This window comes from Polyodon spathula, chromosome 15, assembly GCF_017654505.1.
Source record: "Polyodon spathula isolate WHYD16114869_AA chromosome 15, ASM1765450v1, whole genome shotgun sequence".
NCBI lineage: Eukaryota > Metazoa > Chordata > Actinopteri > Acipenseriformes > Polyodontidae > Polyodon > Polyodon spathula.
In genome coordinates, this window is record NC_054548.1 from 20,347,188 (window position 1) to 20,358,273 (window position 11,086).

At 36.0% G+C, this 11,086-nt stretch overlaps 1 protein-coding gene across 2 annotated transcripts in view; it reads left to right on the top strand.

The window, feature by feature from the left end:
• LOC121327648 (prostaglandin F2 receptor negative regulator-like) overlaps positions 1-9,811 on the top strand; it is a 30,502-nt gene extending 20,691 nt beyond the window's left edge. For both annotated transcript variants that reach the window (XM_041271782.1, XM_041271783.1), the window contains 2 exons: positions 4,991-5,284; positions 6,094-9,811. In XM_041271782.1, coding sequence (XP_041127716.1) covers positions 4,991-5,284; positions 6,094-6,260 — 461 coding nt within the window. In that variant the 3' untranslated portion in view covers positions 6,261-9,811. The remainder of the gene's footprint in view (positions 1-4,990; positions 5,285-6,093) is intronic.
• The last annotated feature ends 1,275 nt before the right edge of the window (positions 9,812-11,086 follow it).

Consider the following 11,086-nt stretch of genomic DNA (forward strand, 5'->3'; position numbering starts at 1 on the left):
AGACTCTGAAGCAACCTCCAGTGTACGCTCATCCCTCCATCACCAAGAATCTATGGGCCATATTTTCAGTGTTTCCTCCATTCTTTAATTAATGTTGTTTTTTTGCTTTTTTTTTTTTACAAAGAAGAAATCATGTTGATGTTAGAAAATGAAAAACAAAACACCTTGAACTTTAGAGAACTTTAAAAGTATATATTATATTTTTTACATTATATGTATTTTTATTACATCTCAAAAAAAAATAGGAGTTAATTTAAAGAATGGAAATATTGCCCTGCAGCATATGTCTTCTGCTGGGTTTTGGTGTTAAATATGCTAATAATGTTTACGGACCAGGCACAGCCTCAGGATGTACTTTTAAAAACACTTGTATTGTGAGAACATGACAGAAACAAGAACTGGACAGCAGGCCTGGTTATCTACTCTTCACTAGCAGGCTGTATGGCAGAGCACTCTACCAGAACTAATGTGCCATGCATGGATGTGCTTTCAGTAAATTATTCCTAGTATTTTTGTACAGTATGTAACCAAAAGCACGTACTAAACAGTAATTTTATGTTGCTTGGGATTGTATAGACTGTTGCTGCAAAACAGAAGTAACCAGGATTGTGTCATAAGCCAAAGTGTGTATATCCTATGAATAGTGCAGAGTGAATGTGCTTTTTTTTTCACAAAGAATACTGGTTCTTCTGGGCGTGGTTGTCAGTTTTTGTTCTTAATTTCTATCCTGCCTAAATGGAAAACTTAATGACTTGCTGAAATTCTATAAATTGAATTTTGTCAACACTTATGAATGACAGAAAAAGTGCTATGAGCTATAGTTTCTGTTTCTCGCACTCCACCACAAGCACATTATTACCTTACTGGCTGAAACTGGAGTTATTGTTTGATGCACTGTTGGCTCAGAAACCAATCTTCAGTAAATTTGAGATTTGATTCACCAAATTTTAACAGTAATAGATATAACTCTTGAGTGACCTCCGCTTATAGTGTCTTTTTTTTTTAAATTGTTTTTGAGTGTTCTGGGTTTCATTTGTCAGGAGATTCTCGTTTGACACATTAATAAAAATGCTTTAGTGCCCTGAGGGATAATCTCACACAGAAACAGCAGCCCAGAATCCACCTATGCGCTCTTGTTGTTAATTATGGGTGACATTAAAATATGCTATTGTGTTTGATACACCAGTAGAGATTTAACAGGACCTGAGGCCGGCAGATCTGGTTATCTGTTAATAAGTTATACTGTGATGAAGCCCTGGAAAGGATACTTTTCAGGTTATATTAAGCATATTCGATACTGAAAACACTTGCAACCTCATTAGAATGGTCTGTCATAGGCAAGGCACTTTATTCTCCATCTGTACCAATTTTAGCTGAATTATTTTTTCACAAAAGCTATAGGTCGATATTTACAGGTGTTTTTTTTTTCCCTCCCACTCAAGCATGTGTGAATTCTTATTTACACCAAGAAAATCCACTACATTCGGTAGATGCATTAGGGTTGGTGTAATCTAGATGTGATGGATATGTCTGTTTAATATTCTAAACTTGAATAAAATTACACAGTTTGCGTTCACAAAAAAGGAGAACTACTTTACTATCCAAAATTATTTACCTGAAAATCTGGGAAATTAATTATTTTCACAATTTCAATTTTTTTTTAATTTGATATTTATTTTTATTTATTTATTTATTTAATACACACTAGTGTAAAGTATTGAAGATTTTCTGCCTGCTTGATATTTAATCAACATTAAAAAGCCCCTGGTGTACTGTAATCATTTAGAATGTGATTGCTGTTTCCTGCGTGTGTTTAATTGACTCTTCTGCATCTTCCTGTTTCCTGTCACTGGTTGACTCACTTTCTGTTATATACTCGTGATTGATCCTATAATTCCACTTGGGAACCAGTTTTCAAGTTACAGCTAGGGTTTATCAAAGTCCATCTATGCAGATTGCACAAAGCAGCTTTCAAATATTTATTTTGTTTTTTAAATCAGTGTTATGGATTCTTTAAAAAATCACAGCCAGAAAAACTGAGTAATTAAAATTTAAGATGACAAACATTTTTAAGTTAAACATGAAAACTGTTTGTGTAAACAGTTGTTTAAATATGTCCAGTGAAAAATGAATTCATGTTTTTTACAAATAATATTTAAATACATTGGTTTTAAAATGCATTAAGATACAATAAATGATTAAACTTAAAGTCTGTGCATAAACCAACATTTTCAGTTAAATGCTAATGAAATCCTTTTTTTTTTTTTTTTTTTTTTTTTTTAGAACCTTTACAGTTACTACAGTTATATTCAGTTAGAATTTTTTTTTTTTTTTTTTTTTTTTGTTATGTGTTACTGTAGAAAAACTACTGTTTTATTTATTTGTCAGCTGAGGAGTAGACCCCTTTGCAAAATGCAGTCACCCAAACTAACACACAACTTGTGGTACATGATTTGCAACGGGCAGCAGTCGTACCTTGAACTCTCTCTTACCTTCTTACCTCTTTTTTTTTTTGGGGGGGGGGGGCTTCTGTCTTTTTTTGTGTTATCAGAAACTCGTCATTTACAGGCCCTAAGACTAGCGTCAAAGATTATGATGTTGTTTTTAAGACTAACACACTGAGTATTGGCAACGTCTAAGTAAGAACATGAAACTCAACTACAGCTCTCGAGATCCTTTGATCTCCAACATTTTTTTCACTGAATTAAAACAACCCCACAGCTGCTTTTGAGGAGCAGGATGTCGAGGAATACATACATACATTATAACGTGGCGAATACCAATTGGAAAGTGTGTTACACCAACACTATCAGGTGTTAAAACTAAAAATGAAACGCTCTATAAATGCTTTTGAAGAAATAAGAATGCCATTGTGAATTATTATCCCATGCTGTGGATGCATAGTGTTTGATTGAGGTTTGACGGCATTTCTGGAGAAACAGTCACTTGTAGTCATTTGAAATGAATTTGGAGATAGGTTGTCACGAGTCCGTCATCATAGTAGGGAGATCAGTAACAGACTTTGTAAAAGGTTGTGGGCATTGAGCTTTCTTATTAGTGTCCTGGAAATACGATTAACAACTGTGTAGGAGCTGTACAGTTCCGATTCATGCCAAAATGGTTAAGGGATTTAAAAACGTATCCTATCCACCTCCCTACTTATTTTTCTTGTATACAGCTGTTTTTTTTTCCCTTATTACTTGGAATTAATATCTGTCTTGTAGGTTGTGTTATGAACTTCAGTTTCAAATGCTTTGAACTTGCATGCTGCTTTAAAACCAATGCTACAGCCTGGTTGTCAGGATTGCCCCTTTATTGATGGAATTCAGCAAGGTCACCAGGGTCAGTACTCTTGTTCAAGCGCCACTGTATCTTAAAGACTTGATAAAGTTGGCACATTTAAGGTATTTGTCCTTGCAAACCTGCAGAACATTGATTTGAATAACCAAACTGCATTTTGGTTTATGTCTTGTATTATAAATTAAATGAGGACAAAACTGCATTCACAGTTTTGAAATGTGTGTGTCACAGTCAGTATAACACAACAGTTTTTTTTTTTTAAATAAATATTTAATAGTGCTGTATACAGAAAAGCCTTGCACCGTCTGACCCCAGTGTTTCAAGTGTTATGGTGCTTGAAAGTTACCCAGGTCACATTGCACATTCTTGTGACAAGAATGCAGCATGCGTCTGAATCTCGAGTTCAGTGGTCAGGGGGTTGCTGTCTGTCTTGATAACTGGGAACTTGAAAAACAAAACACCCAGCTGACCTGGGAGCAGCATTCTATGGGCTGTGACGGCACTCTTCAGAGCAGGTTATGTTGTCTGAGGGGTTCAACGGTGGTGGACAAGATAAGGCAGAATTGTCTGCAAAAAAAACCCAAAAATTGTTGGTAATCATATTTTTAGTGTAGTAGAATCGACTCTAGCAAGATCTAACTGCACCTTTCGCTTTGACATGTAACCTAAGAATACTGACCTATTGGTGTGTGTGTGTGTGTGTGCGGTACACAGCTGTATTCCATGAAACTCTAGGTCAAGCTGGATCTTTGGTACACCGCTGTATTCTATGATTTCTTAGTCCAGTTCCAAAATTAGCTGTTTCACTAACACATTGTTTTAATCTGTGATATACACCAGACACTTTGAGATTCTGCATTTTTTTGTTTTGTTTTTGTTTTTCAGTGAACTGCTTCACTGACATTGTTTGAACCACTGGTACTAAATCAAACTCTTTACAATTTGTAGGTGTTTAATAACTATTCTATCAGATATGCCATTCATTTGACTTAATACCACTGAGGATACTTTATTTTTGATTTCACATACGTTTAGTTCAAGTTTATTCCTTTGTTTTAATACCATCAAGTTTACAAGCAAATATGGTTTCAAGAGCATGGCCCAGCGAGTCATGAGTTAAAAAGATGTAATGCGATGTGTTTTCTAGCTGGCTGTGTTGGAAAGTGCATGTAGGAGCATTTCCTTGCAACCCGAGTAGTACTGACTCATGTTCTAGGTGTGGCAATGAGCTGAGGTAATGAAATATGTTGGGGTTCATACAAATTGGAGAGAGCTGGAGGTGACCTTTACTAACTGTTCTGGAACGTCACCAACCTGCGTATGTTTGGCATCTTCCAAGGCTGTTGTCTTGTTAACTGAAACCTTCACCACAGCTTTGAATCCCATTAAAATAACATCAGACTTATCCATTGTTTTAATTCATTATTATATCATTTTTTTATGACAACCTTTTTTTTTTTTTTTTTTTTTTAAATAGCCACTTCATCAATTGCAGTCTTCATTTTTGTTTCTTCAGTGTTTTATCAAGCTGGGAAAAAAAAAAATACATGCTATGTAAATACTGCTAGAATGCTCTGTTCATTCTTAATTCTAAAAGGTTGCACTAAAGCAGCTAGAAGTCTGTATACTTGCATAGTCTGGCATACATGGAAGATTATTTACACCATTAACTAATACATTTCACTTACAGATGACATTTCCTATGATGTGAAATGGTCAGTGAGCACAGAGAACGAATCGGTCTCCCTGGTTTCAATGGACCGATGGGGTGTGGTGGCGCTGGCTCCACACAATGGCAGCAGCGATTGCAGTCTGGAGAGGATCAAACCCAATACGTACCGCCTGAGTATTCACAACACCAGGGACGTTGATCACGGGAACTATCAGTGCTCTGTGACACCCTGGCTCAAAACATCGGACGGATCCTGGCAGAAATCGCTGGAGATCCAGTCTGAGCCTGTTCTCTTAAAAGTGGACTTTGCAAGTAAGTGAACCAGCAATGCAATAACATTTAATGTTTTGAAAGCCATTTGTAATTTGATTGTTTGCTTTCAATCATTTAATATATTATTTGTAGGCGTCCTTATAACTTTGTATTACCTGTGCTACGTCTTGGATTAAAGTGTGGCTGGAGGCTCTAGACGCTGCTGACAAAGTTCATGATAAAGAACGAGCGCATACTCTGTAATGTGTGAATCTCAAGTTTGATCATGTTTATCACACACACAGTCATACTGACTCTTTTCAGGGATAAATAAACCTTACATGCTAAATGTGTTGGTGACTTTGACATTGACATCTGACCTAATGTGCCTGTCTGATTTTGAGGTCATATGACTTTTGTTGTTTGGGTATAAACTGTCCACTTTTGAGTTATCTTAATTTTTTGGTGCACAGCTGTGTGCATTTCTCAATTAGGTTCCATTTCCTGTCTTGTCCAGTAAAATAAAATAACTATTTCAATGCAACATTGTTTGAACTTCTGGTCATCTCAATGTCTTTACTGTTGGTACATTACAAGTGGGTATCAAGTAGAAATTAACCGTTACATTGACACATTGTTCTAACTTGTGAAGTAAAATGGATAGGAGAAATAGATCTCTGTCTTAGATATGACATTCCGGGGAGGCTTCGTTTTTGCTCACTGACGCTGTCATTTCTGGTTTTAAAACAAATCTATACAAAAGGGTTATTCTTGTAGTTAGACAGATGTGTGTTTTAGTAATTGCAAACATGTTTGCTGTTGAACATGACATTAAAAAGTAGGCTGAAAAGGTGTGTTTCTGTTTTCAGTGCTGGAATCCCTGAAGTACCCCTTGCTGTTTGGAGCTGCTGCTGGACTTGGTGTTGGGCTCCTGGCCATGCTGATTGGTTACATTGGTGCTCGATTCTGCTGTAAGAACACTTTGCAAGGTGACATGAAGGGTAACCGGCGGTTAGTGTCCATGGAAATGGACTGAGCAGAAGAGAAAGAGGGCAAGAACTGGACAATCCACAAAGAGCCGTAGTAACCATCTAAACAAAGTGACACCTTTAAACTGTAACCCTTTTCTCCAAGACGCTGGTGCAGAAAAAAAGGGCTCCTGCAAATGTTCCATTTGCTTTTGCAGAACTAGAGTGAGACGATATTCCAGTCCTTGTGTGCTGCATTGCTGAGAGCTACAGAAATGCGGATCAAATTAAAGCGGGTCATCAGCCTTTTAATTGCCTGCTGCTCTGCGACTTAAGGGGGAAAGAGAACCACTTCTTGATTTAAGAGACTTTTATCTATGAACGAATATTGCATAAGACTCAGGAACTGTTTCAGTGGGAGTTTTGGAACACCTCTCATTCGAAACAGACTAAATTACATTTTGTATCCAAAAGATTTATGAGGTTTAATTTGAAACACAAGATCTCTTGTGTCCGGCTCCCTCTATCAGATCTCGCAAAGATATTGATACTTACCAAAGGGTATGGATTTGCCTTTGTTTACAGTATTTCCAGCCTTTTTGATTGTAACAAAATTGTTCATATCAGGAGAAAATGCAAAAGCATGACTATGAATGTTGAATAACATTATCAAATGCCTGCTGTTGCAATGCTGTACAAAGTGTGACCTTTAGAAAAAAAAAAAAAAAAAACATACTGAAGACTATTATTCTTTCAGTCTGAGCTCCACAGTAAAACATTTCTTTGTGTTGTTATTTAGAATTATGTGCCAAGAATGGACTTAAAACAGATATTTTAATAAGATTCTACTTTTTAAGAGTGAAGACATTTATTTTTTTACAGGTATTTCTCTGTTTCAAAGAATCACTGGTACAAGTAGGTGTTACTCTTATAAACGTTGTGCCTTAGTGAAGCAGTTTTTTTTAAATGGGGGAAAAAAAAAAATTGGCACAAAGATGGTAACAGTTACTTTATGGTTTTAGCATGTCTTTTTCATTTGAAGAAAAATTCTGATTCAGATTGATATATTGATAACTGAGATTGAGTGCAGTTGCTTCAGAGCAGTTACTCATTTTGAACTATAGGCCTGTTTTAAAATATAACAGTTTTAATAAAAACTATAGCAGAAGATTAGGTAGTTGACCAGCAATGTCTCAAGCCGAACTGAAGTTGTATTTATTAAGTCATTTTATTTTTGTGAGTGTTGTGTTCAGATTACTAGGTTTGCTGGTATCGTGTACAGCCTCTGAACAAAAAGCTTAATTCTAAAATGAGCACCTGGTCACTAGCATTAGTGAAAGGTCATCTGGATATTCAATAAGTATCTAACTGCATGTTAATTTCGTATTGAGAAAGACATACTTTTATATTGCCACCTCACCATGTAAAATTAGGGGTAAAGAGGGAAAACATTATCTTTAGAAATAAATTCATCCATTGATTTAAATTTTTTTTTTTTTTTTTACAAATATTTTGTTTTATTTAAGGAGCTTACTTTTTAATTATTATTTTATTTTTTTTGTCTTCGGATTTATTAAACAGGAATAAGATTCTTTTCTTTTTCTTTTTTCTTTCCAAAATGTGCATTTTTTAGGTACTAGAGAAAAAAAGTGTCGATTGTAGAGGCAAGCTGTCACAATGCAGACACTCCCCAAACAGCTTGCTCAGTTAACGATCCACACCCAATGCTGTGCCAGGCTTCTGTTACGCCCAGCTGATTTCAGTGTTACTCTTTGTTCATTGTGAGCGGAACCTGTCAAATGTGGTGATGATTCTAGACCTGGGTCTGAGCTATGAGCTGCCTTTTAATAGAAATGCCTGGATTTCCTTTCATACCCTCCCAATGGGACAATTCCCAAAGCCTCCCATTTCCCTTTTACTTCTTTTACATGTGTGTTTTTTTTTTTGTCTTCATTCTTTTAAGGAACAACTTGGTTTGGGGGGGGGGGGGTTGCCCCGGTGCTGGCCCCTGCCCTGAATGTGATGTAAATTATGTTTTTGTTTCCAGAAGTGTCTTTTAATACTAGCGTTTTAAAAAGGATACACTGTGATTTTTTTTCTGAGCTTGTGTTTTTTGTTTTTTTAATTTTTTTAAAATTAACATTGGGTATTAATCTGCTACTTGGCATCAGATAGTTAGTTAGATATAGTTCAATTTTAAACCTGTGACTGTTCAAATAAACAACTTTATTTCTCTTGGAGATTCTGTACATTTAGAGGACAAGTTAGGTTGGCAAACAGACAAAACCATACTGAATTGGACTGGTGAAAAAATATACACAGCCTGCATCATCAGTCCTAGCCAGTGGAAATAAATGCATTGGTACTTTACCCTTCAACTGTATGCACGTTTATTGGTTTGTATTATCAGTTGATTAAAACAAAAGAAGTAATTTTTCAGTTTTATTCGTTTCCATTACTGGGGTTTTGTGGAGACTGGCTCAGGGGTTAAACATAGGTCTTGGAGTCTCTGTGATTTGTGTCAGGATGACATGTGCTAGAAATGGAAATCAAACCAAATGCAAATAAAAGAAACTTGTTTTGGTTTGCTTTCTAATAAACCTCTTGATTTCTGTTGTACATTCCCCAATTCGAAAGGAATTTTAAAATGTTCGTTGTAACAATTATGTGACCTCACTCTGACCCTGGAGCTGCAATCACCCAAAACCAGTAAGGTTTCTAGAGCACCGAACTTGAAACAGTGCATTAAATGCCTTCCACTCCTTCATGTTGTACAGTATGCCAAAAGAATTGTAGTGGACATAATTGTAGTAGTTTATAGACATACATAATAATCTGTCCAGAATATAAGAAGTCAAAAACTATATTTTATTTTCAAAATTACATTTTGAATATTGATGTAGAAGAGATTTGGGGTATTTTCCTATCCTAGGGAATGTAAATATTACCAGCCACAGATCAAACCCCAGGTTTTCAGGTAATACGTTTTGTGTAGAACTGATACATTCCCAGGGAACTCTAAGTAAAACCATCAGATCGAACATGGTGTTTCATGCTTTTAATCTCTCGGTAACCATTTGCATTATGATGTGTTTTTGTTACTAATCCATGTTTGTTTTTTTTAATGTGTTTTTAAAGAAAATGTTCTTTTTCCAAAGTGTTTTATACTGTAGTTAGGAAGTAAAATATAAAGTTAGGTATGCACAACATTCAATTTGTCTTTGTTAGAGAACTCCTATTGCAGATTACATTTACTGGTACTTTTCCAAGATTCAAATATCTGCTAAGTCCTCATTCTCTCGCAATTCATCTCGGAGAGAAATAATAGAATCTAATTTTAGGTGAGGTATCCAGCTTCAGCCTCCTGCGCAAACTCTTTATATACATACATTGGTTATAAAGAGTACAACATGGCTTGCTCTGCATAAGACTGTGAAAGTGGAAACTGCACCTTTGAAACTGTATCCCTGACTAATCATGTATATAAAATGTGTTCTGTGTTATGCAATTAAACCAGTACAGATTTTTTCATTTACAAAATTGCTTTGCAAATTATTGATTAGCAATTACAAACTAGTGCCCTGTAAGTAACAAGTAAAAGTGAGTTGTTTTTTGGCCATTGCTTTGCTTTTTTTGTTTTTGTTTCAATTTCTGGTACAAAGTGAGACCAAATAGTTCAGCTGCAAGAGCAGAGTTATTCTTTGCTGCGTATATGTCACTCAAACTGCATTCACACAAGCATTCCGGGATAATGGCATTTGTTGTTGTTGTTATTATTATTATTATTATTATTATTATTATTATTATTATTATTATTGTGGAATGTTCTTTAAAAATAAATGGGGATTTGTGGACATGTGGGTGAGTGAGTGCAGGTGAAGGCAATGCAGCAGGGTAGAATGAACAGACAAGACAACGATATACAGGTGCAAGGATGTTTATTGCATGAACACTGTCCAGAGCCTGACGGCAAACAACTGTAAATAATAATGCTGGAGTGATAGTGGCGTGTGTCGCTCTGTATTTATAATTCCTGGGTTTGACCTGCAACCAAAAGTCCAGCCTTGTACACCGACACAAAACAGACACAATTAACAGTGAGTGATATTAGTGCTCGTAGTGCAAAGACAGTTCTCTGTGAACAAAGGGAAAGTGCTGGCTGAAAAGCAACATCTCCAGATTGTGTTGTTAGTCTAGAAATAACAACGTTTTATTTCGACAGACAAACAAACACAACTCTTACATTCTTGATTTACCCGGAACAGATTACTTGCACTACGACCCCTTATATACTCTTAGGTTAACGAGCGCATCCGCTCCTCCAATCCTCTGATGCCACGCCATTTCCCCTCGAGTCATTGAGTTTGGGTACCGTAGCTCCGCCCCTTTTCTAGATTACCTACTTCCATTTAGTCCAGGGTACTCTGTTCCATTTACACAGCGCCCTCACAGGTCGGAAGGGAGATCTAACATCAAGAATCATTCGATCTCCGTCACAGGATTATATTATAGGAACTGAATTATGATTGAAGTTTTGAGAATGATGCATGCGATCCTTCATTTGATCTTCTTAAAGGCATTTAGGTAACAATAGTCCCTTGACTGAAGGCTAACATCAATAATATAGCATCCTTTGTGCCATTCAGCAAAATGAATTTGCAACATGGGCACTAAATGGTCACTAGTGGAAATCTGATGTTATATTTAAACAGTATTACATCACAAAGTTCAAGTCTTTTTATTATTTCAATATATTTATAACTTAGGATAAAAATCCACTTAGATGGAACATCTCATTTACAGTGGTGTTCTTAGAGTACTTACTTTCCAGTTAGTTTTTACACACTTTACTGTACATCTGTGCATCATGCATACTTTTAATCATCCTAGTTTG